Source organism: Notechis scutatus, chromosome 6 (genome assembly GCF_049901735.1).
Source record: "Notechis scutatus isolate UNSWTSFEM ecotype Mainland chromosome 6, rNotScu1.2, whole genome shotgun sequence".
In the NCBI taxonomy this organism is placed as follows: domain Eukaryota; kingdom Metazoa; phylum Chordata; class Lepidosauria; order Squamata; family Elapidae; genus Notechis; species Notechis scutatus.
Window position 1 is genome coordinate 11,519,484 of NC_142014.1, and position 25,946 is coordinate 11,545,429.

At 36.9% G+C, this 25,946-nt stretch overlaps 1 protein-coding gene across 13 annotated transcripts in view; it reads right to left on the bottom strand.

Annotated features, from left to right (window-relative positions):
- Nucleotides 1-25,946, bottom strand: part of CADPS2 (calcium dependent secretion activator 2) — a 294,667-nt gene that overhangs the window by 207,690 nt on the left and 61,031 nt on the right. For 12 of the 13 annotated variants that reach the window (XM_087969373.1, XM_087969369.1, XM_026669061.2 and 9 more), the window contains exons 3-5: nt 19,139-19,219; nt 17,245-17,481; nt 11,993-12,114 (exon numbers count right to left, since the gene is read on the bottom strand). In XM_087969373.1, coding sequence (XP_087825499.1) covers nt 11,993-12,114; nt 17,245-17,481; nt 19,139-19,219 — 440 coding nt within the window. Of the gene's footprint in view, nt 1-11,992; nt 12,115-17,244; nt 17,502-19,138; nt 19,220-25,946 lie in introns of those variants that run through there. The other variant, XM_087969374.1, reaches the window with a different exon arrangement.

The following is a 25,946-nucleotide window of genomic DNA, read 5'->3' on the forward strand; positions in this document are numbered from 1 at the left end:
GTCACTCCATACAAGCAAAGTACCAGCAAAGGAGGGGGAAAAAACTCCAGAGACGTTCCTGAGACAGGAAGTCTAGTCCTGCCAAGAATGTAATCAGGGTTAATGGAGAGGCAGTTTCTGTAAGCAACACCAGAATGTTTCCTTCCTGCCTTCCTTACAGGATTAGGCCAGTAATTTCTTCTAACAACCGGTTCTCCGAACTGCTTAGAATGTTAACAACCGGTTCTAGAAAATAGGTGCGAACTGGTAGAATCCCACCCCTGAGTATATGCTTAATGACAGCTGGAAAAAAGATTATAAAATAAGGTCGGTCACATGAATGACCAATTTACAGTCATCACAATGGATAGACTCCATTATGGCCATATCTTGAAGACTATCTGTAGAGGAATAGCATTAAAGCTTTAAAGAAGCTAGATGCCAGCTCTTTAAGGATAGAAGAGGTCAGGAAATAGATATTAGAACTCTTATTTTATTGATATACTGTAGGCTATAACAGAATCTTGATAGCCTGACAGCATTTCTCTTTCTCCTCTTTCCTCTTAAACTAAAGAGAGGCAAAGCAGAACAATCTTGAATTTCTTTCTTACACCCTCTTGATTCCTGGTTAAATTCAAGCCATTTTACTCAGCTTCCAAAGCGGATAGTCCTCAACTTACGACCAGAATTGAGCCCAAAATTTCTGTTGCTAAGTGAAAACAGTTATTAAGTGAGTTTTATCCCATTTTATGACCTTTCTTGGCATGGCTGTTAAGTGAATCACTGCAGTTAAGTTACTAGCATGGTTGTTAAGTGAATTTGGCTTCCTCATTGACTCGCTCGTCAGAAGGTCGCAAAGGGGGTCACATTACCCTGGGACACAGCAACAGTCATAAATATGAACCAGTTGCCAAGCATCCAAATTTTGATCACATGATCACACAGGGATGCTGTAATGGTTGTGTGAAAAATGTTAATACGTTACATTTTTCATAGCCGCTGTAACTTTGAATGGTCACTATTGTAAGTTGAATACTACCTGTATTATGTCTATACTCCTCTACAACAGGGGAGGAGAAGGACTTCCTATAGCAAATTATTTGTAAAAAATCTCTCAGCAAATGGAGCTACTTCATTTGACAAAACAAAGGGGGGGGAGGGGGAAAAATCCCAAAATGTATACGTGATAAATCAGCACAGAGCATAGCCACTTGATATTTGAAGAAAATTATTGAAAATTATTATCATGAGCCAATTTTGAACTTAGATTGAAAGATGACTCATACATGAAGTTCTGTTTTTGCTTCCCTAATTATGGAGATACATTTAGGAAGTCATAGCAATGCTAAATGCTTCCTTGTCCCAAATACACACTGTTGAATTTACTAACCATTCTGTTGAGGAAAGCAATAAATGATATATGAATACGTTGTAAAAAAAACTGGGAAGAGCAGTATTGCAACCATGGTAGAAATATAAATTAATATAGTTTTGCTTAGATTTCCATTGGAGACGGCTGGTACAATATGCCTTAATAGTGTCTCTTTTGCTATGTAGACATTAGAAGATTGATTTCTACCAAACTGGCTTTGCATTAATTACAGCATTAAAACTTTACTATACAGTAAATATTTATCTCCTCCAGCTATGTATGCTCTCATAGATTATTCCCCAAAATGGCAAGATTCAGAAAAAAAATGATTCAATAAATAGCTAACCACAGGTTTCATAACTTATGGGAAATTACAATGTGTATTATCTACCATTTCAACAGCACCCTCCAGATATTAATGAAGTTGGTAATTCATCAAGACAAAAATATGAAATGCAATTATGTGAACCTCTATTTGGATACTATATTGCTATTCTACATCATTGTATTAAAGAGCAAGTAGACTGATTCTTTATTGCTCCATAGGCAGAATCAAAACCAGGATACAACTACAAGGAAGGATGTTCAAGCTACACATAAGGAAAAAAAAATCTGTGTCAGCCTTCAAGATCTTCTACTTCTGCTTTGCATCTTTCGGCTGCCATAAGTAGCGGGGGGGGACACGACAAGTATGGGAAGCGAGCTGGAGCTGGTACAAACTAGTATTGTATAAACTGAGGAGGGGGAGAGTGCATTCTTGCTTAGGTTTCTATTTCTTGCTTAGCTTTCTTTTCTCTGCACAGCTGGAAACCTTTATCAAAGTATGCCAAGGTCAGCGGACAGAAACTTCATTACCACCTGAAGATGTCCACATGATGATATTCACAACTTTTAATTGGAAGAACCATTTGAACTATTGGGGTGGGAACATTTCCATCACTTTGTATATGTGATTTACGCCTATTTCCTCAGATTCAGAATTCTCTTGTTGCTACCACTTCATTTCCAGTAAAAGATATCTTTTCTCTAATTAAAAAAGTCTAAGTATTTCTTTCTTGGATTTTGAATGGAGCACAGCCTGACATTCTGATTGTGAGGTATCAGTCAGTGGAATAACCTCCATGAGAAGTCATGATTTTTGCTTTGCTAGAAATCTTCGAATAGAGGCTACCGTATAGTTATCTGTCTGCACTTGCATATCAGGAAACAAGTGAGAGACAACCACTTTACAACTGTTTTTAGACTAGCTCCAATGTGGCTAAATGCACAGTCACTTTGAGTAAATTCTGCAAAGAGTAGCAGCCTGGGAAGTTTCACCTAGAGGATCATGGATTCCATTTATATCTGGTTTCTATGTCAACTGAGATATATGATAGATTGATTGATTGAGAGACAGACAGACAGACAGACAATAGAGAGACAGAAATACAGACAGAGAAACAAACAAACAAACACATGTTAATTAAACAGTTAAAACCAGAAATATCTAAATCAACCATCTGGAAAGGGATCTGGCTATGATTGCTTATTCCCTGAACTGATTAAGAATAATGCAGATTGATGGCTGTAATTGTTGGCTTTGCTTTTCACTTGTGCTGACAAATCTGCCTGAATCTAAAATTGGAGGTGGGGGGGGGTCTGGCAGATATCTACAGTATCTTTAGGAAAGGTAGGAATTGTAACTATTGGCCAATCAGTCATTTAAGCATGTTTAGCCAGCTTCATGCCATTCATTCTGGGAAATTGTAATATTTTGGCAACATAGTGGCAAATAATCAGGCTGATTTTTAGAACCAGATGTTTCAGTTGAGACTGCTGTTTTGGTCTTGAATGTTTGGTGGAAAAATATACAGTATACTCATAAATCTATATACTACTAAAACTCTCATTCCGTTACTTTTAACTGGGAAAATAGTGCGTTGGAGGGCAACAAATTATTTAGCCTCCAATTGGCTAACTTACAGAATGACTCAGAACTCTGGGATCCATAATTGCAAATGGAATGAAATTTGGAAAAGTTGTGACAGGGAAGGAGAATAGGGAGGGAGGGAGGAAGGGGAGGGAGGAACAGGGAGGAAGGAATGAGGAGGAACACATTCCTCCTCTGCTCCCCTGGCATACCTTCCCTGACCTCCTCAGCACCTCTTGTGCATCCCCATACACCTCCTGTGCACCTTTACTGACTCATGCAGTACCTCATGCTCACTCCCCAATCATCCCTGCTCCATATAATTCATTGCATACCTTTCCTCACTCATGCAGCACCTCTTCTGAACCCCCATACACCCTATCCGAGATATCTCTTATATGATATCTCTTATATGCACCCTTCCCAACCCACAATTCAACTCAGAAAGCTCAAACTGCCCAAGGAGTTCTACAGAGGAATGATTGAGTCTGTCATCTGCACCTCTATAACTGTCTGGTTTGGTTCTGCAACCCAACAAGACAGACACAGACTTCAGAGGGTAATTAGGACTGCAGAAAAAAACAATTACTACCAACCTGCCTTCAATCGAGGACCTGTGTACAGCACAAGTCAAAAAGAGGGCTGTGAAAATATTTACAGACCCCACATAACCCGGACATAAACTGTTTCAACTCCTTCCCTCAAAATGACGCTCTAGAGCACTGCACACCAGAACAACTAGACACAAGAACAGTTTTTCCCCGAAAGCCATCACTCTGCTAAACGCATAATTCCCTCAACACTGTTCAACTATTTACAAAGTGTACACTACTATTACTGTTAATCTTCTCATCACTCCTTATCACCCATCCCTTCCCGCTTGTGACTGTATGACTGTAACTTTGTCTCTTGTATCCTTACGATTTATATTGACTGTTTCCTTGTATGATTTGATTGTTGATTGTACCCTATGACTATCATTAAGTGTTGTACGTTATGATTCTTGATTCTTAATGAATGTACCTTTTCTTTATGTATACTGAGAGCATTTGCACCAGGACAAATTCCTTGTGTGTCCAATCACACTCGGCCAATAAAGTATTCTATTCTATTCCATTCTATTCCACCTGGCACACCTCATACACCGATGTACCACTCCCACCCCATACTTAAATGCATTCCTTGCTTCCTCCCCACATGGCAGTTGCCACTTATTCCTGGTGTTCTTAGACTTGCAACTTCCTACTTGCTTCCCCACACTGAGAAGCCAGCAAGAATTTTAGGAAGGGAGGAAGGGATGGAGGGACGGATGGAGGAAAGAAAGGAAAGAAAGAAAGAAAGAAAGAAATTGTTTTAACAAAATGTAGCTTATTACGTTTACATTTTTGATAAAGCTAATTTTTTTTAAATATGGTCTACGGATCTGCTCATTTTGATTTATGAGCAGCCTAGTGCAAGCCTCTGGCTATGGAATACCGCACTCAACATAGCCCAATGTTGAAGTGTGCTGAATGATGGAATCAACAGAATAGCTTCAAAGCAGCTAGGTACTTTGATGAACTGATTGCACATAATTATTTTAAAAAGCCTTTCTACTATTATACTTTAATATTTTACTCCCAGTTATTTTCAAGGGCACAGTTAAGATGAATTTTTATGTGAAGACGTTATAACTTGAAAAGTTATGCTTAGGTCACATGTTTTTCCTATGCTTTACTAATACTGTATTTTCTACAGACTGTAGGCAACAGCCATAACAACAAGTAGTATGTGTTAGTACCCAGCATCTCATGGAACATCTAAACAAGTACACACAGACACATATCTCAGCATGTAAATCAAAGTTTGGTTGCACTGCCTGGATATTTAAGTTAAAATTAAAATAAATAAATAAACAGCCTGCCTACTGTCTGTAATTTTACCTATTTCATTACATCTCTACAAATTATTAATATTTGTGACATTGGTTAGTGAATGTAATACTAAAGTTTTGGTGTTCTGACCTAGGCTTTCCCAACAGCATGAAGCCGAGTCCCCGTCCTGATAAACCCCTTCTATTTAATTTACAATTAATTTCCTCTCCAACAAAGTCCTGGCCAACAGTCTTTCAAGATAGTTCCCAATTACAGACCTTTATCAGGCTTGGAGAGTGGTCAGACTGATATCTTTAAGATGCCGCAATACTTGGCAAGCATGCCGGAATGAACTAATTGTCTCCTGAAAAGCCCCATTCCCCTTTTGCCCTTCTTTTATACTCTAGGGCAGGGGTCCCCAACCACCGGTCTGCAGACCAGTACCGGTCCGTGGAACAAGTCCTACCGGGCCACTGGCTTGCTGGGCACCGCCATCTTGTTTTGATGAAAAAGTGCTTCCGGTGAGCTTTTCCGGGTGAAAGCTCACCGGAAGCTAATTTTTCATCAAAACAAGATGAGCGGCGCTTCATGCTTTTCCCAGTGAGCTTTTCCGGGTGAAAGCCATTTCTACCCAGAAAAGCTCATCGGAGCGCATGCCCGCCATGTCTTGCTTTTGATGAAAAAGTGCTTCCAGTGAGCTCACCGGAAGCACTTTTCATCAAACAAGATGGCGGCCTGCCTTAACTGATGTCGATACCGGGCTGCGTTTACAAAAAGGTTGGGGATCACTGCTCTAGGGGACAGGCCATTCACCATCCACCTGTGGCTTTACTCCCAAGTTGGCCCTTGTTCTTCAGCTGCTCCCTTCTTCTGGCAAATCTGTGCATGTGCACATTGGGAACAGGCTCTAGCTGTTCTTCTGCCTCACTGATGTCTGACTCAAAGGCAGCTGATAACTGTCAGATGGCCCTGGCCCCACCTCTGCCTCTGACGCACAGCACTCATCAGGGCCTTCCCCAGACTCCGGGATTGGCCCATGTTCCTCCCCAACCTCCTCACTGTCCGAATCTGCTGCCAGCTCCATTTGGTTCACCTCTGATATAAATGAATGAGTACCAATGAACTGAATTTCCCACAAATGCCATTCTCTGCTTAAAAACTTGCACAACCTAGCATACCTGGAATATATCTCCAAACTTTACCTTAGGGAAAATAACATATAAAAACTCTGTATATTCCATATTGAAACATAGAAAGTTCCATACGGTGAATGAATGCACATTTCCCAATATTTTTAAAATACAAACAGCAAGAACAGAACAGCAATACAGGATGAATCAATGAAACCTAAATCCAGTCTCTATTAATTAATTTACCAAATGTTACCATACAGTAGTTTTAAATACATAAGCACTTCCACAATTCTGTATATGGTAATTCTGTTATCCTACTCTGACATTCTTTAAGCAGTTGCCAAATGTTGCAGCCTTCATCATCATTCATGATAAAATATTTATGAGAAAGAAAATGAAAATCGTTTAAAAATCCAGTGGGCATTCCAGTGCTCAAGCTCTATTTTATTCCAGAATTACAGACTTAATAATGGAGAATAAAATGCTCAAGACTAGCTATACAAGGAGATGGGAATCCCTGTTGTTTGAAAGCAAACAGACTGATGCATTGCTCCATGAGCTCAACTTCAATGAAAGTGTTCTCCCAACTGAAAGTGGAGAGAAAAGGTCACTATTATATGCTGGTGGCCTTTTGAAATCTTAAAATAGCAGAAAACTGCTGGGCAGGCGACATAAAAGTATTCCACACACTTTAGAAAAGCTTTAATATGGCTAAAATTGAAAGGAGCTGAACTGCCTTATTTTAAGAAAAATCCGCAGCAAAACAACAACAGCAGAATGTTTCTGAAATATATTTGTCCATTAGTTATGTTTATTTGTCCCATTTTAAAAGACATAGTGGATCAGATTTATACTCTAGCAAAGGAGACAAAATTTGATGATATATATATATTTAAGAACCAGTGCAACTGATAGGATACAGAGCAATTAGAATTTTCTGTTTATATTTTTCACAATCTAGGATTCTGTCGAGTTTCAAGAATATTATTTTAACTATATAATCATACCATATAATAGACAATGGTGTGTGTGTGTGTGTGTGTGTGTGTGTGTGTGTGTGTGTGTATATATATATATATATATATATATGTTTTCTTAAGTTTTATTTATTATTTATTATTATTTATTATTATATTATTTATTTATTAAGTTTAATATATATATATGGTCCATACATACATATATATGTATGTATGTATGTATGTACGTACGTACGTATGTACTTTGGTGTGTATGTATGTATGTGTGTGTATATATATATATGGATCTTTGGTTATTCGGGTTTTCTCGCGTAAGATTCAAAGTACTTTATATATATATGCAAGAACCTATATATATATATATATATGGATCTTTGGTTATTCGGTTTTCTCCCGTATTCAAAGTATCTACGTTTGCGAGTCCCTCGCCATCTTATATAGTGCCAGTATATATACACACACACACACACACACACACACACACACACACACACACCAAAGTACGTACATACATACATGCATACATGCATACATACATACATACACACAGACACACACAGACACACACAGACACAGACACACAGACACAGACACAGACACAGACACAGACACAGAACACACACACACACACACACACACACACACACACACACACACACACACATATATATATATATATATATATATATATATATATATATATATATATATATATATATATATATATATATATATATATCTGTATGATCCTGATCTCATCTCACTTTAGCACCATTTGAGGAAAAGTAAGATATATTATTTTTTCAGACTTTCAGTACAAATCCTCATTGGCATTAGAAATGATTGCAAGAGATTTGTGAGGCATGATTTCTATTCAAAATGTCAACTTCTTTTATTAAAGGTCATGATATTCATAGTTTACTTATATCAACAGTTTTGCAACTGCAAATTTCTATGCAGCATCTCTAATGCCACTGGAAGTCATAGCCTTAGGCAGTTCTTACACACGGGCACAATGTGTGAGTAAGGAAACCATCTGTGATTGCCACTTGTCACATTTTCAAGTGAACCCAATCTACCATGGATGTCCAGTTGAAAGCAAATAAATGTTCTCTATAGGTTCCTACAACTACAGTGCCGCAGAGCAAGAGCCTGCAAATCTAGACAAGAATGTTGACAAACCTTGGCTTTGATCTGGCACCTTTTTAAAATTTAATTTTAGAATTAATGTGACTTGAGAAGGCTAATGAAATCTTTAATACTGTAGTTAAGTCTTCTCTTTAGGGGAAAAAAAAGAGAAGTGAACGAACATTGAAGTCCAACGTTTCTTTTCAACAACTCAGACGTCTATTCGGCCAATCTTTCAAAAGATCAGGCAACATTCCCAAGTATGGCAAAGCAAAATCATTTCTCCTGTCCATATTACCCAGCAGCTTATGGTTCCTCTTATCAGTCATTTCATACTTTCAGCCCAAACTGATGAACAAGAGGAGAGAAGGAAACACAACAAAGGTACATTCTCTTTTTGCTTAAATGATCCAGATCAAGAGAGCTGCACATTTTTAAAATAAAAATGTTAATATTTTAGCTGTGGCATGGAAAGCCAGCAATCGGTACTCTGAAAATTTTGAACTATGCATTGCAGTTAAGGCACCCTGGCAAGCATGCAGAAAAACAATAAAAAAATTTCACCACCATTTTGCTATTCCAAGGACAGGCAACCTACAGCCATACGTGAACTCTCAGCATGCCAACATCATTCTATTAGAATTCAGTGGTATAATGCCTGATTTTTGTTTCATCTTTGGTGTATGTTTTTTGAATCACTATAGCAAAACGTTCTCATTCCCAGCCTAAAAAATAAAAAAAAACTGTTATGTCATTCAAATGCCTTTTGCAATTCATGTGGAGATGGGACAATACATCACAGCCCTCTCATCCCATAGTTACTTGCCTCTGAGCTACCTGATTTACTGATTGACTCTTTCTACATTTCTGTCCTTTTTTCCCCCTTTCTTTCCGTCTAATTACAGTAGTCCTGACTTATGACTGGTTGTTTAGCGACAATTAAGGGTTATGATAGACCCCCAAAAAAGGTAATTAGGATCTCGACTCAAAGTTTCAGTGGCCACCCCATCAGTCATGTGATTGCATTTTGGACATTTGGAAACCAGATGTTTGTGGCATCCTAGGGTCATGTGACCATGATTTATGGTTTCTGGGGAAAATGCCCTTTGCATATAATGGTTCAGTTAACGACAATGGATTCACTTAACAACTGCTACAGAAATGTCATTGAATCAGATCAGTCACATTGGACTATATACTTTGTCAATTGCTTTTTATTTTAATATTTATTTTGTTCTGTTTCCCAAAATTGCAGTTGGATATGAATGTACTCAACAATTGCTAAATTAATAATTACAGTTTGCCTTCCAAATGCCCACTTCTCGGAATCTATTGCATTTGTTTAAGAAAATTTGTGTTTTATGATGGTCTATGACCAAAATAGAAGTGCTGTTTTAAGACAGTACTTCAGTATTTTAAACATTTATCAGTTTACTGTCTTCCTCACCATTGTTTTCCAATTATATTGTACAGATTTTTAATTGGCTCTGAACATATTATTGCCATTCAGTGAGAAAACAGGCAGAAATTCATGAATCTGAGACTTTTTTTTTGTCAAAATGGTCTCAGGTTTAATCCTGCATACTTCCTGCACTGTAGGTTTCATTTTTGAAATAATAAAAAAAAAATGAAAGAAGTTTCAAAGTACAAATTTATTTAGAGGGAGGAAAAAAAACCACTGTGTCATATTTACATGCTTATATTACTTTCAAATGGAGTTTTACACTTGTTTGGCAAATGTCAAGTTCAGGGTTGGTCTACAAGGAATCTACAATCTTCAAAACAGCATCTCATAGCACGCATTAAAGAGCAGGAGACACTGTTGGTAATATGTCTTAAAACAATTATAGAAAAGATCCTGATTGATGTTTTAACAGAAGGGAAAGGCTTTTGAAGAAAGCGTATCACCCCAGAGGCCAATCAAATGAATCAGAAGCACAATTAATTAATTTCCTGTGTGTCATCCTTGGAATGAGAGTTCCCTCCTGGCGTCCTTTTGTTTAGCGCATCCTCCAAAAATGAGCTGAAAGGAGCTGTAAGAGGAAGCCAACCACAAGTCCCATAATCTTCAACAAAGACTTCTCTGAATGAGTTGGATATTATGCAAATTATAACTCACTTATCTGGGGGGGCTTCAGGTTGAAGGAAGGTGTCATATAATAAATGTTATGATGATTCATTTATGGAATTTTAATTTTAAGCTATGTGTACAGGTTGAATCTCAGCCAAGCAAAGAAACGTCTGACTGAATGAATACATTTGTGAAGATCCACCCAGCAGATCCAACAACATAAAACAAAAACAAAAGGCAGAAAGAAAGAAAAATATTACACATGAAAACCACTCATTTCATATTCATTATATTTTACCACACATCAGCTGTTAAAATTTAAGTTCTGAAGAGAGCACTTCCAGATTGAGATCAAAAAGAGTTCAAGGCAGCGTACATTTAAACTGAAAACTTGTAGGCATAAAGATAGCTAAATAGGCAGACAGGATATTACCAATGAATTTATCAAACATTATCAAATAGATCAATAATGTTATCACCCAGCTAGGTGGAAGCACTTAGTTGACCTTGACTAATCTTGAAAAGACAAACAGGGTTGGCCTTAGTTTTTATTTGGAAAAGAGGCCACCAGAAAATCCCAGCTTGACTGGGAAATTGGCAAAACTTACATATTACATATAATGTCTATAAAGTCACTGGGAATTGTAAGATTTTACTTATTTTACTCAAATAAGTAAATTTGGGATTATGGCCTATTTAATAAATGAAGAATAATCATAATGAATTATGATTCATCCACTTTATTATATTTTTAGAGAATAAAAGCAAAGTGTAATTATAGAAGGAACGGCTAAACAAAATGTGTTTTGCTGTCTTGGCTTTTATGTAGTCATACATCGAGTGGAATGAAATGAAATAAACAAGGGAGCCAACATTATTGACCTTCACCCTATAATGTTGCCTTCCTCTCATTCCTAGTCCATGTATTGTAGAGTCTTAAGTATTTGTCAACTACAAACATTTTCAAATAGTATTTTCTCCTCCATTATTCTGACATCATCTAAGGGCATCTCCAGACTATGTCTAATCTGTTATACATTGTCACTTGTTATGATGGAAGACAAGTAGCGCGACAAGTGTCTTATAAATTAAGGGGCATTTATTGGCAATTTCAAGTTGGTATGAGCATCCATGTCATCCACGCAGGGTTTGTGTGTCTTGTGTCAAAAATATTAAGAGGGTTCTGCAGCAATATGACATAGACATGCACAAAAGAGGCAGGGTTTTGATAATTCTGCTAAGATAACCATCTTAATTTTATTCATCCTCCTCTAGATGCTGATGTTGGACATGTCTACTTCCCTCTGATCTCCTATCAGGTCTTTTCTGCAAACCTTCTGCTGTTATTTCGTAGAAGAGATGTGCCAACCAGGCCACCAGTCTGTCAGTGATCCATTAGTTCTGCAAATGAGTGATTTGTTGCTAACTTTTTGCTAACTTTTATTTCCGTAAACATAAATCCAAATTTAGAGCAAATTTTCCCACAAGACTGAAGGGATCCTCTGTATAAAAAATAAAGTGTGTGTGTGTGTGTGTGGGGGGGAACCACATCACTTGAAAATCTTACTGTGGTCTTGAAGCTTCAGCTTGGTCTGTTTGAAGTTTTTCTCCTCCTTCTACTTCCATGGTACAGTAAACAATACGGCTTGGAGCTAGAGACTTTAAGCCTTGAACTTCCATTATAACAATCTGCATAAGAAAAAAAGCCAGTAAATGTACATTGACATAACAGTTTGAAAGATATACTCAGTACACAGGAGGCAATGTTACCATTGACTAAAAATGCAGGTCTCAGTTTTATATATATATATATATAAAGTTATTCCTGCTTTATACAGTTCATTGATCATCTTGGTCCTTGCAACTTTGGTTTTATCCTTTAAAATATGTTGATGGTTTTGCTATTAAATATTCAGGAAGGAAATGGATGAACATTATAGCCTACAAGTATGTTTTATATTCATGCATACAGAGCAACAACCGTCATACTAAGCAACACACTGAATGTTAAATATCCAAAAATCCTCTGTGTAGCAGCTGTGATAACTTATACTACATTAGGGTTATATTTGTCCTATCAGTAAATATACTGCAATGTATAATCAAATGATTATAATATTTTAGGATGTAAAATATCCTTACAATCTATACTGACTTTTTCCTAGTATGATTTGATATGACTATTATTAAGTGTTGTACCTGATGATTCTTGACTCTTGACAAATGTATCTTTTCTTTTATGTATACTGTGAGTATTTGCACCAAGACAAATTCCTTGTGTGCCCAATCACACTTGGCCAATAAAGTATTCTATTCTATTCTATTCTATTCTATTCTATTCTATTCTATTCTATTCTATTCTATTCACCAACAGAGTATAAATATGTAGTTATATATAGAGAGTGCAGTTGTGGATACTTTTGTGGATCATGACTCGTGACAACAAAGTTCCAAATGTACCCTTTTGAACAAGTATTATTCATTAGCAAGTGAGGGACAATGCTGGGATAAATAAACAAATTGTTAAGTTTTGAATCCAAGAAAAACACATGAAGAAACTAGTAATATTTCAAGTATAATTAAAAACTAGCAGGGTACCCGTTCTTCGCTATGAAACTATGTGATTGGGCTTAGTTTTTGGGGAGGAAAATAAGGGGGGGAAATTCTGCCTCTGCCTACCTGCATCCATTGGTATTCATCTGGCTAGCATCCTGTCAGTGTGTGAGAGAACTGAGGGCTGTTTGGAAACCGAAAGAGTATTTGCTGTGTGAGCAAGAAGAAGACAGCAGAAGAAGAAGAAGAAGGAGCCTGGGAGTGGCTTAGCTCAACTGTTCTGTACTAAAGGTGCTTGGTGCTGTGAAACTAAAATTGAAACTGAAACTCCTCTCCTTTGTGTTTTGCATTTGGAACAGATTTCTTTTCAGGTGGGGAGGGGGAGTAGAACTCCTTAGCATCAGAGCATGTTAATAATAATATACGAAATACTAATGCTCTGATGGTCATTTTGAAAAATCCTTTCTTAGTAAGCACCTAGAAGCCAAGAGGAAATACATGCCAAATTTCAAGTTTGTAGGCTTTACAGTTCTGGAGATTTTATGATGATGCGCGAGTGCTTTTTCACACATATATAATACTGTATTTAGATCTAACCTGATACATAGCAACTAAGCATTAGTATAAACTCCTGCATACCCAACTATTGTAAGATGTACCTTGATTTGAGCATAAAACTGTGAACTTTCACATATTAAAATAACACTCAATTCAAGTGCAAATCTGAATTGATCCCAGCTCATTTGAAGATGCTTTGCCTGGATGTAGCTAGGGGAAACTTAATCCTTGATTGATAGCAGAATGCTGCTACAACCAGTGGTCAAAATTGCAAACTTCCATTTATTCATATTGCTGGGAAGAATTATGAACAAAGTTGAGCTACCATTCTCATGTCCAACCAGAGGCACATAAAAATATTTTCACATCATTAAACCCAGGATGTTAAAGGCCCTTCATATCAAAATCTAATTGCTCAAAGTTTCACTTCTGGGTTGAATGTAACAAATGGGTATTGAAATGTAAGCTACACGCTGCCTTAGTGGCTTGCCACTTCAGAAATTGAAATTATTGTCTTGAAGATAACAAATGAAATTATGACTGTGAAGGTGATTGTTCCTCTTCTTTAAACTTTAATCAATGTCATCATGCTATTGGAAAACCATTGTTTTCCTGATTACAGAAATGTGCATTATGACCAGGTTAACTTTCAGAGAGATTTCCCTGATTGAAAATTGGCACAGTATCATTTCGGTTTCCTATGAAATGGGAGGAAAAGGAGACACTTTGGAAAATGTTTTTTTCAAGGAAACACTTTTTTCATGCAGTTTTTCAAAAACCTCAAGAAAATTTAATTCACTTACTACATAATTGAGCAGTTTCTGTACACTTTGAAATTAATTAAGGAATCTAAACTGAAACTCAACTTCAGGGATTAGAAAGGAAAATAGTTCAACAGATATCAACAATTTGGAGAATACTGGCTTAAAATGACTCCTTGGTTGCACAAATAGACAAATAATAATATTTTTAAAAACAACTCTGGCTTTCCTATTTATCACAAACAAGCAGATCTATTCAACCTTCTTTTTCTATTTTTTAAAAAGATAATCCTATGATCTCTCTCTCTCTCTCTCTCTCTCTCTCTCTCTCTCTATCTCTCTCTCTCTCTCTCTCTCTCTCTCTCTCTATCTCTACTGAGCTGTAGAATACACATATACATACACACAAAAGCATGTATGCAAACTAACATACACACCAATTCTATATGCTCTCTCAGATCTAAACAGTTAGGAGCAAAACCCATAAAAGAGGAGAACCCTGATAACTTTTCAGCCATTTTGATTCCGAGTAATTCACCTTGTCACACTGCTAGATTGTGAAGCTGGGTGGGTATCCTTAGAGTGATGCCAATGTCTGCCCAAGAAATATGGTGTTATCTTCCTTACGAAAAATTCCAAACTGAATTCCATTCTTGACTGAACATCACTTTTAATATCTGCAGCTCAGTTAGCTTCCGACACCATTTACTTTGATTCACAAATAGATTGTGAATCTATTTCAGATTTATGAACTGCAGAACAGTTCATTTTTGCAGCATAATATAGAAGCACTCAAGAAAAGGGCATGTGAATTTGGCCCAGAAGATCTGTTTACTCAAACTGCCAACAGAGTGACAAAAGAGATAACCACTTTATAAAACTAAATCCCATTACTACAGATAATCTTTGTTCCTCTTAAAAAAACAACCATTCCTGCTGGAGTTGGAGCTAATGGCCTCCTCTTCGCTTTCATCAGTAGTGATTTTATTCTCTTGAAAAGTGCACTGGAGGTGACAAGTCGGAAAACAAAAGAAATATTTGCTGGATTTTTTTCTTACGTTAACAGAAGAAAGCAACTTTGCACTTGTATTATCTTTGAACGAAAAGCAAAGCATAATGAAAATACTATAATATAATATATATGTAATACTTCAGTAAACATATCAAGAATTTAGATCAGGAATACAAAAAGATTAAAAAGGTAGGGCATGGTACATATTTCAGACATTTGGGGCAGTTATTTAAGCCTTTTTTTTAAAGGGCAGGGGGTGAAGCAGTGAGAAATCACATCTCTGTTAAAGAAAGGCTAGCATTAAAGCAAGAATCTAGAGATCCCACATTTTAAACTGAAGTGCAAATCCAGAGAAGGTTGTTTTACTACACAGAATTGTACTGGTCTTCAGAAACATTTGCAGCATTCAGAAGTGCATTGTTAGGACAAGAGTAATTTTCTTTTCACTTCCTCTGAATCCCAAAATCAAGAGATGTGTAAGGTTTCCATATTTATCAAAAGAGAGAAGAAATGGTCACAATAATAAACAAAATTGTGCAACCCTGAACAATAGGAGGAGGATTTAGTTTTGTTTTCATGCTAATGTGCTAATGTTCCATACTTATTATATCTACCCAGACACTCTAGTGGCAGTCTGAAGAGCTGTTATTTCTGAATAGGCCCTAAGATAATAGATAATAAAAAGAAGCAAAGTGAAACAATTTAAACAAAATTCAACATCTGGTCCAACAATCTTCATCACTTTTCCCTTGTGTTAAGATAATTACTGTGCCTTAGAAAATGTTAACATGACTTCAACATAAAGGATGATCTATTCAAATGAGATTAACCTGACATTAACGCCACTAAGTATGCATACTTCCTTTTCTAATCACTTTTGGAAATTGCTTTTAAATTCCTTTTCAGCTATTAGGGACCTTTGGATAGACATGCTTTACAGAATCAGGTGAATTTTATTCAAATGCCTAGCAAAGGGAATTGTAGCTACAAGAACTGAAAAAAAATTGGGGGGAAATAAACAGAAACAGTGATTAAAACTTTGGTTTTATAAAGTTGCAAGCAGACTAAGAGTCCAGATAAATTTGAAATATGATTTTGGAATTATTTATACATAATCCTTCTCATGGAAAAATGCTTTTCCTTTGATATCTTTTTTAAAAAAAAATAAGACAAGACTTTAAAAATTGGACATTAGAAAAAAATCTAGGGGATTGAAAATGAAATGGAAAGAACTCAGGTTTTAGGACATTATTTGAAGGGAGTAAAGATCAAGATAGTTAAAAAGTAAAAAAGAAGGAATATAAAACTGGTTGATTTGAACCAGGTTAAAATATATTGTTGAAAACTTAATAGACTTTTGCTGACATCAGGACTGAAATGATAAAGCTTTGTGTGTTTGTTTATAAATAAGAAACAGGATAGGGGAAAAAGATTATTTATTGTATTTTAAGCGGAAATGAAAAGTTATTAAAATTGTTTATACTTATGATAAAGAAGAAAGTCATTTCCTTATATATTTTTCTTTTCTTTATTTTTTATTTTTTATTTATTCTATATTCTATATTCTTCTTTCCTTCTTTCTTTTTCTTTTCTTTTTCTTTTCTGCACCTTCTCCCCATCTTTTTTCAATTTATTAGTTTGTATAGTTTTTTTTTGCTGTTAGAATCGTAACCTTTAATAAAATTATTAAAACGAGATCAATAGCAGTGAAGATTTTAGCAGATCTGCAGCTTACAACCCTTCAAATATTCTTCTAGGAAGCATTCTGTAGGTAAAATATCCAACTGAATTGCTGGCAGAGAATTCAAAATACTAGATAAATAGCACACCTTTAGGAATTTTTAAAGGAACCGTAATAAAGAACAAGTCCAAGGAGTTAGGGATATTTATAAGTAATGTAAATGTCAACAAGTGTTATATGATAAATATGCTTACCTCTAATGTGAATGAGAGCACCACATCTGATTTTGACAGTTGAACCTCATTTTCATCTCCTATGTCCAAGAAAGCAGAATTCTGTGATCGCTTTAACTTCTGTAATTTAAATTCTGGTCCACCTTTGGACACCGGTAGGCTTTCCAAATTTGCCATCAGCAAATTCACTGAAGACCGTAGTTCTTCTATATACATGTGGTCCATTTCTTTTGCTATAAACTCTGGACATTTTCTTTCCTTGAAAATATTTTTGAAAGTTCAGTGTCACTTTAGGTTCTAAACTCCTAGACAGATAAACACAACCCTGATTAATTGGTATCTTGTTTAATGTAAATATAAAATGTAGCCTTTAGATTATTAACCTGAAAAACTACAGAAGCCATTTTAAAGTGTCAATTAGATACTAAGAAACAATGTATCCCAAATAATGCAATTCAATTTGGAAATGTTTACAAAATAGAAAAGGATTGTAAGAAATAAAAATAAAAACATTCTGATAATAAATTTGGAGTAATGTAAGATGACAGATCATCATTTATGCTCAAATCTAGTAGTAAAATTCAAAATTTTAAAGTACTTCTTCAGAAAGGAAAGGAATGACTGGATACTGAATCATTTTGCTTTTGTGGCACTTTTTAATACCAGCATTTTACTCTACACCTCACCAGTACTTAAAATATTCTCCACTACATACAACAGTCAAAATATTTCTCTTCTCCTAGCTGTTCCTGGGTCATATAACAATAATAAATCATAAAATAATCAAACTGATCTTATTTCCGGGGTTATCTGTTGGAAAATGGATGCCAACCATTTATGTCTGCAATTCTTCCCCCAATTTCTTGATATGGCATGATAAATTTTGCCATGAAATTTGAAGCAACAGAGTCCAGTTAACAGTCTAGCTGTTAACTACTTCAGTTCAGTTCAAGAGAAGCCCAAGCAATGTTGAAAAATCAAATAGGTTATCATATTCTGGATTATCTGGTGTTGTATCATCCTACATAGAAATATTTCATTAAAAAATTCCAATGACACATATAGTACCAATGGCCCATCTTAATCCCCAAAGATATCTTAGGTGTCTCCATTATCCAAAGTAGGGCTAATTCTACGTATTCTCTGGAACTCTTCAGACTGTGCAATGCTTATATCTCTTTTAACAATACCAATAGCACTTAGACTTATATACCACTTTACAGTGCTTTACAGCCCCCTCTAAGTGGTTTACAGAGTCAGCATACTGCCCCCAACAACCTGGGTTCTCCTTTTACCGACCTTGGAAGGATGGAGGCTAAGTCAACCTTGAACCGACCAGGATCGAATTCCTGGTAGTGAGTAGGCTTAGCCTGCAATAATGCATTCTAATGACTGCATCACCATGGCTTTTTTCTTTCTGCAATTATGTGTGCATGACACTTGGCATATGATGTCAACTAAAATTATCACTTCCAAATTATACTTAGCAGTGGTGGCCTTTCCAATAGACCACTAAAGTATTCATTTAGCTGACTATAGAAGAACTTGAAGCTTGGCTTTTAACCTGTTTTGCCCTCACTATGTTCCTCCTTTCTCCTTGAATGCCACGTGTGTTGATTGGCAAACCTAAAAGCAGAGATTGTCAAACAATTTTTGATAAGCTCAATTTACCAGTTACAAAAATATGCCATCTATTAACAAGACTCACAGCCACGAGTAGTCATTCCTCAGAAAATAAGGCCTATCCAAATGAACTGAAAAGGCGAGATGAGAAGGACAAATGCAAGAAAATGCTGTTAGAAATCCATGTAGTTTGTTCCACTGGCTGCAGTGGAACTTTTTCTCTCTCTAAATAATCAGCTTCAAACCTATTTAGGAAAATTTCTACTTCTCAAAAATAGAAATTCAAACTTACTTTTGCCATTTGATCAGCCATTTGGAGGCGCCCATCAAGCTCTCGTCTGATCTGGGCAGCTTGCTCATCTGCATTGTCCAGCTTGCATGAAAAATACAGGAAAAAGGGGGGATGGGAAATGTTCACAATATTAAAAATGAAATATTAAACAAATACAACTTATCTGACATGTGCATAAATAAAACAAATGACAGAAAATAATAACAGGATAATATCATTCTGGTTTGCTTTGTTTAAATCTGGTAATCTTATTACATGATTTATGGCTATGGTTAAATAATACAAAACAGAGTTTAATGAAAAAGGGCATAAAATATGGATTTCCATATAGGGCATAAAATTTCCATAAAATATGGAAATTTTTATCCTGCATTAAAAGCATCCTTACAAATTCTACAATGAAAAAAATCCAATTTACATACAAAATACTGAATTCTTCGATCTAAACCAGGGGTGTCCAACCTTGGCAACTTTAAGACTTGTGGACTTCAACTCCCAGAGTTCCTCAGCCAGCTTTGCTGAACCAAAGAAACACAAACACACATACACACAAAAAGGGGCAATGGCTGGGGAGGTGATACCAAGGCAGTATGGCAGAGAAGGCAGGGCACGTGACAGCTCTCAGGGTGAAGTTTGTAGTTGTGGAGACGGTGCAAGGCCTCATGGAAGTCTTCTCTCTTTCCTACCGTTTAAATGTCTAGGAAAGTATTCTTGAGAAGGCATCCAATATGTAGAGTCATGAATATGTTGATGACACCCAACTACCACCAAGTCAGGCCGTAGGAGAGTTGCTGTTGACAGCTTAGGCCACTACCTGGAGGAGAATCTGAACTTGAAGCGAAATAACATGGAAGTAATGTCTGCATACCGAAGTTCTTTATGTTATATCATGGGCCTTGTACTGGTTGCAGTTGTTTTGCAAGTCTAATTTAGGGCTAATTTTAACGGGGCCACTTATCCAGCCTGAGTGAACTTGACCTATTAGTTGATTCAGAGGGAAAGCACTTCCGAGAAGTGGGAAGCTGAAATCGTGAGGTGCTTTTTCACAAACAGTGCTAATCCGAGTGTCCTCACAGACATCCAATTGCTCCTTTCCTTGACAGCATTCAGGAGGATGCTGAAAATCATGCTGATCTAGACAGCATTCCATTTAACTAGAGCAGCAAGTTTTTACCATTAATTCTTACCTTATTTTTATTTCCTCCAGCTATTGTATCACAATTTATTTTGACGGCCATTTGTTTTAGTTTTCTTCTAAAAAAATTACTTTATTTTAAGACTTATTATGGACGTGCAGTTTAACTATTTACATGATTTAGTCACTATAGACTGTAAATGTACAGGTAATTCTTGACTTTACGACCATAATTGGAACCAGACTTTCTATCACTAATTGAGGCAGTTGTTAAATGAGTTGCGCCTGATTTTATGACCCTTTTTTGTTGCAGTTGCTAAGTGAATCACATGATTATTAAGCAAATCTGGCTTTCTCCACTGATTTTGCTCGTTGGAAGTTGGCTGGGAAAGTCACAAATGACAATCACAGACCGCGGGATATTGCGACCAACATAAATGCAGGCCAGATATCAAGCCCCCAAAGGCTTTAAGAAGTTCAGGGCAGTAAGAAAAGGGAGCTGGCTCTGCTGAACCTCGCATGCCCCCCCCCCGGGGGTCAGGCTCGGAGAAAGCCCTTGCGCCAAAGACGCTCACTCATCAGCTGTTTTCCCCCATATCTCTCTCTCTCTCTCTCTCTCTCTCTCTCTCTCTCTCTCTCTCTCTCTCTCTCTCTGTGTGTGTGTGTTTCTCTCTCTCTCTCTGAAAACTGTGGCTTCCTCAGAAAGCAAGCTCTCTGTGGGGCTCTTCGCTACTCCTTTTATTTCTTGCCGCGACACCCGAGATAGGGGAAAGGTACACTGGGCTACAATGTTCCCCAAGAACTGTTTATATATATAAAAAGTGTCCCTTGACAAATTGTTCCAAATAACTGGCAAGAGGCATCTTTGGCCTTGTCCTTCTCAGCTGATCTTGGGTCAACTGTTCCAACAAGGTAATAAACACCAAGCAAGTCCTTCAGTCTGGCAAAATGGTCTTTTATTCTTTTGCAGTCAGGGACATCAAGAAGCAACGTAGAAACAACTTCAAAGTCAGCTCTGAGTATTCACTAGCTCAGAGCTGTATTTATGCAATATGTGTAATTAACTCCCTGCAATATCTGGAGTTCTCCAGACAAGCCAACATCCTTATCATTATGCTTACCTACTATCAATCCCCCATCCCACATCGTTATGCTTATATCTTATCAATCCCCCATTATATTATCATCAATCCTTCACCATCTAACGCACACCATGATCCATAATATTTCCACCATCCTTCCACCAGTGAGATCTGTTTGTGCTGTCGTCAGCCCAGTAATCTGCTTTCTTTCTCTTCTCAACTATCCAACATTCTTGTCAATGACGGGCTTGTGATTCATCGCGGTTACTTCAGGCGTCGCTCTGCCAATGTCATCAGTGTGAGTGCAGTCCAATACAAGCCACCTTGATTGGTTAAACACTCCTCTGGTTGGCAAAGTGTCCAACACGTCGAGATGGAGTCGTCGTCCCCCAGTCGATGCACACGCACAACCCGAACTCAACAGGCACTGATGTGCCGCACGCCACTCCGACTGAATAGCGACCCGAACCTAACAGTACAGCATGCCACTGATGTGTCATGCTTCATTCTGACCGGAGCGCGACAGTCCTCTGCATTCTTCAGCAGATAAAAATGTCCCTTGGTCATCATTTAGTAGTTATTAAAACACTAATTAACATACAGAGTCCCAACCTTTGCTGCCAACTTTGTTCATGGTTTTCTCATCCCACTTTTTAGACAATTGTTTTCCAGTGAAAAAGATAAATACAGGTGTGGTGGTTAGATACACAAATTAAAACAAAGACATGCAAAAATGCTTCAGTGAAAAGGAAAATGAGTAGAAAGACCAGTTCTTCGAGGTCAGAACATATTTATAAGCTATAAACAGGCTTTAAATGCAGTTTTATCCAACTGAACTTGACCCTGTTTAATAGGGATTGAAACTCTAATTTTTTTAACTGAAGGATGGGGCTGGCATTCTCTAACACTTATATCTCCTATATCTATGGTCTTAGGGCAACAGTGTCCTGAGTATTCTTTCAAATAAAAGGCAGAAAGTACCTGTAGTTATGTCTTCTCAGATCAATGGGTTGATTTCCCCATTAGGATGATTAATTTTGAGGAAATAGCACAATTTTCCTGGAGTGCTAAATCATATTTAGAAAACCATATTTTCTAAATATCTGCTAAAAGATCAGATAATATTTCCCCCTACATTCTACATCTACTGCCTCTTTTTTCCCAATTCATTTCAGTCTATTTTCCTACAACTTCATAACATCATTTTCGTTCATTGCCTTTCATATGTTTTTAAGAATAATTCCAAAAATACTGCAAGCAAACTATAAATACATATATTTAGTTGCTATTTTTGCCCTTAGGAATAAAAAGGTTTTTAAACACTGCATCAGTAATTTTTGTAACATACACTACAGAATCTCACATAGGTCTGTGTAAACTTTAAAAATAATGTAGGGAAATTGATACTGTCCCATCCTGTTATTAGTCGATGAAAAGAATTAAGAGATTGAATTGGAAACCAGAGGGAAGATCAAGCTTTGCCTCAAATACCTGTTCTTTTAAGTATTAAAATTGGTCAGGCAAATGGTCAGGATAATGCCATCAGACCTTATTTTAGTATCAATACTGTGACTTCTCTTCGTTTTGATTTGTATGGTGATTTTACATGTGGAACTAGAACAGGGATATCAAACTCAAGGCCTATGAGCCAGATCTGGTCCATGGGGTGCTTAGATCTGGCCCGTGGGGCCAGCCAGGAAACAGCAAAGGACTGGCCCGTGGTGCCTCTGTCAGTGAAAATGGAGCTCAGAAAATAAGATATGAAATAGTATATAAGGTGAGCATGAATTTAATTTATGTCTGTACAAAAAGTTGTAACCCGGGGTTAAGCCGCTTTCTAAAAAGAAGTTTTATGTCTTTATGCTATGTATTTTGTTTGTTTATGTTTGTTTATTGAGAATTAATAATGTTGGATAAGAACATATGAAACAGTAATAATATGAAATATAGTAATATGAAATAGATGAAAGTATAAGTTTAATGAATAAAATTGAACAGAAGTAAAGGAAGAAACAGTGAGAAGTTGGAAAAAGAGTAATAAGATATGAAGTTGAATACATAAGATGCATATTAAATTGTGGTTGTATGGAAATGTGGTAATTTTGAATTATGTTGTACTTAAATAAGATGTTTTGTTTGTTTTGTTAAGTAGTTCTTAGAAAAGATGTTCTATGTTCTTACGTTTTATGTTTTGTTTGTCTGTGTATTGTCTTTGAAAATTAATAAAATTTGTTTAAAAAAAGAAAAAAAAGAAAATGGAGCTCAGGGAGGGCACGTGCGATGGCCTCCTGCAGTCCTCTGCCAGTGAAGACAGTGTGTGTGGGGGCCATGTTGTGTGGCCCCCTGAGCTCTATTTTTGCTGGTAGAGGGCTAGAAAAACAAACCAAAAACAAAACAAGAGGAGAAATGTTTCCCCTTTTGCATTTGGGCATGCAAGAAGGGATAGGAAAGGGGGAATGGGAAAGAGGAAAGACAAAAAGAAGGAAAGATGGGACGAGAGCAAGGAAGGAAAAATAAGGAAAGAGGAGAAGGAAGAAGAAAGGAGAAGGAAGAGAGAAGGAAGGAAAAATAAGGAAAGAGGGGAAGGAAGAAGAAAGGAGAAGAGAGAAGGAAGGAAAAATAAGGAAAGAGGGGAAGGAAGAAGAAAGGAGAAGGAAGAGAGAAGGAAGGAAAAATAAGGAAAGAGGGGAAGGAAGAAGAAAGGAGAAGGAAGAGAGAAGGAAGGAAGGAAGGAGATTATAATGAGAATGAGGGTCTCAGGGAAGTCCTGCCATAGCACTTGGCCACCATAGGTGCCCCCAACACGAGTGACAACAAGCTGGCCATATTCTTAAAATATTAGAATCATTGTCAATGACTCAAATAGAAGTCTCGCCAATCTCATCATGAGATTAAGTTAAACACATCTATTCTTGCCCTTCCAGATTTCATTTTAACATGAATTTCAGCAGTGTTTAGAGTACTCTGTGTGATGTCAGCGTGAGATAATTTTACTATTAAAATAATACGAAAAGGTAAGACTTTTACATAAAACCTGGAATGAACCGATCAGACCAACCATTGTTATAGCATGTTCAAATATCATGTAAAACAGTTCATAGTTTTACATAGTAAAATCCAGTATAATGAGATTCAGCATATTTCACAAGTTGACATGATTCTCTCTGGGGAAGAGATCAAAAACTTCTAGATTAGCGGCTGTCCAAACTGTACCATTTTAACCATAATTCATGAAAATGAGGCAACTTCATCAATTGTATTTTGAGGTTGTAAGGATTCTTTGAATTAAGAATGACATGGTAAATTACAATTAACTGAAAATGAAAACAAAATTTCTATGTTTTATTCAGGTTCCTGAGTAGAAGGGAAGAATCTGGGGAAGCTATGCTGAATGGTTTAGCATTACATCTCAAACCAACCAATCCTGAGCAGGAATCACAGCAAAAAAAAAGGCAACCCAACATTTATTTCCTAAGAATCCCACTGAGGAATGTTAATATTCTGAAGCAGCTCTTTTATCTTTACACATTGGCCATAGATTGTTTACATCCATTTCCACGACTGAAGCACATAAGTAGGTAAACAGCCCCCCAAAGTACAATTGTGACAAACATTACATTAGCCTAGTCTATTGCACTCTTGCCACTGGTGGAGTGCCTGGCTGTACAAATTTAATTAAACCAACCATGGCAATGAAACTAATACAGTTTAATCTGTTAAAATCCAAAATAATGGAAAACAGGGTGAATAATCTCTTCTCAAAATGAGAATCAGCAAATTAGTTTCTTCCAACATAAAAGTTAAAAGTTGTAACGGACTCTTCAATTTACTTTCCTAGGCAAAGTAGCAAGCACAATGCAAAGTTGTACGTTAAGAGTTTACAAGATTGAAGGAGAGGGTTTTTTTTGCACCGTTTACTGCAAGGAGTGTCAAAGTATCTGCAGCAGAAGTGGTATTCAGCAGGTTCTGACCAGTTCTGAAGAACCGGTAGTGGAAACTTTGAGTAGTTCAGAGAACCGGTCAATCCCACCTCTGACTGGCCCAGCTCCCATCTATTCTCTACCTCCCGAGTCCCAGCTCATCGGCTGGATCTTCTTTTGTTGCCCTGCACAGGAGAACGGAGCTGGAAAGCAGGTTAGTGGAGTGGGGAGGGAATGGAGATTTTACAGTATCCTTCCCCTGGAGTGGGGAGGGAATTGGGATTTTGCAGTATCCTTCCCCTGCCATACCCACCAAGCCATACCGACCAAGCCATGCCCATCAAGCCACGCCCACAGAACTGGTAGTAAAAAAAAAAAAAAAGAATCCCACCACTGATCCACAATGTGAAATTAAGATAGCATTTTATTACTTCCATCAACAAAAGGTTCTCAGATATGTAATATTTTATAGATCCAACTTATGCCTAAACCAATAAATATAAACAATAAACCGTGCTCATTCATAACTGCTGATGGTTAGAGAGTTAATGAGTAACTGATGTGTACCCTGTTTCTCCAACAATACGGCCTCCCCCAATAGGAAGTCCCAGCATGTTTTATAGGCATGAAATGAAGCCCCTCCCCCAAATTAAGGCCTATATTAAAACATG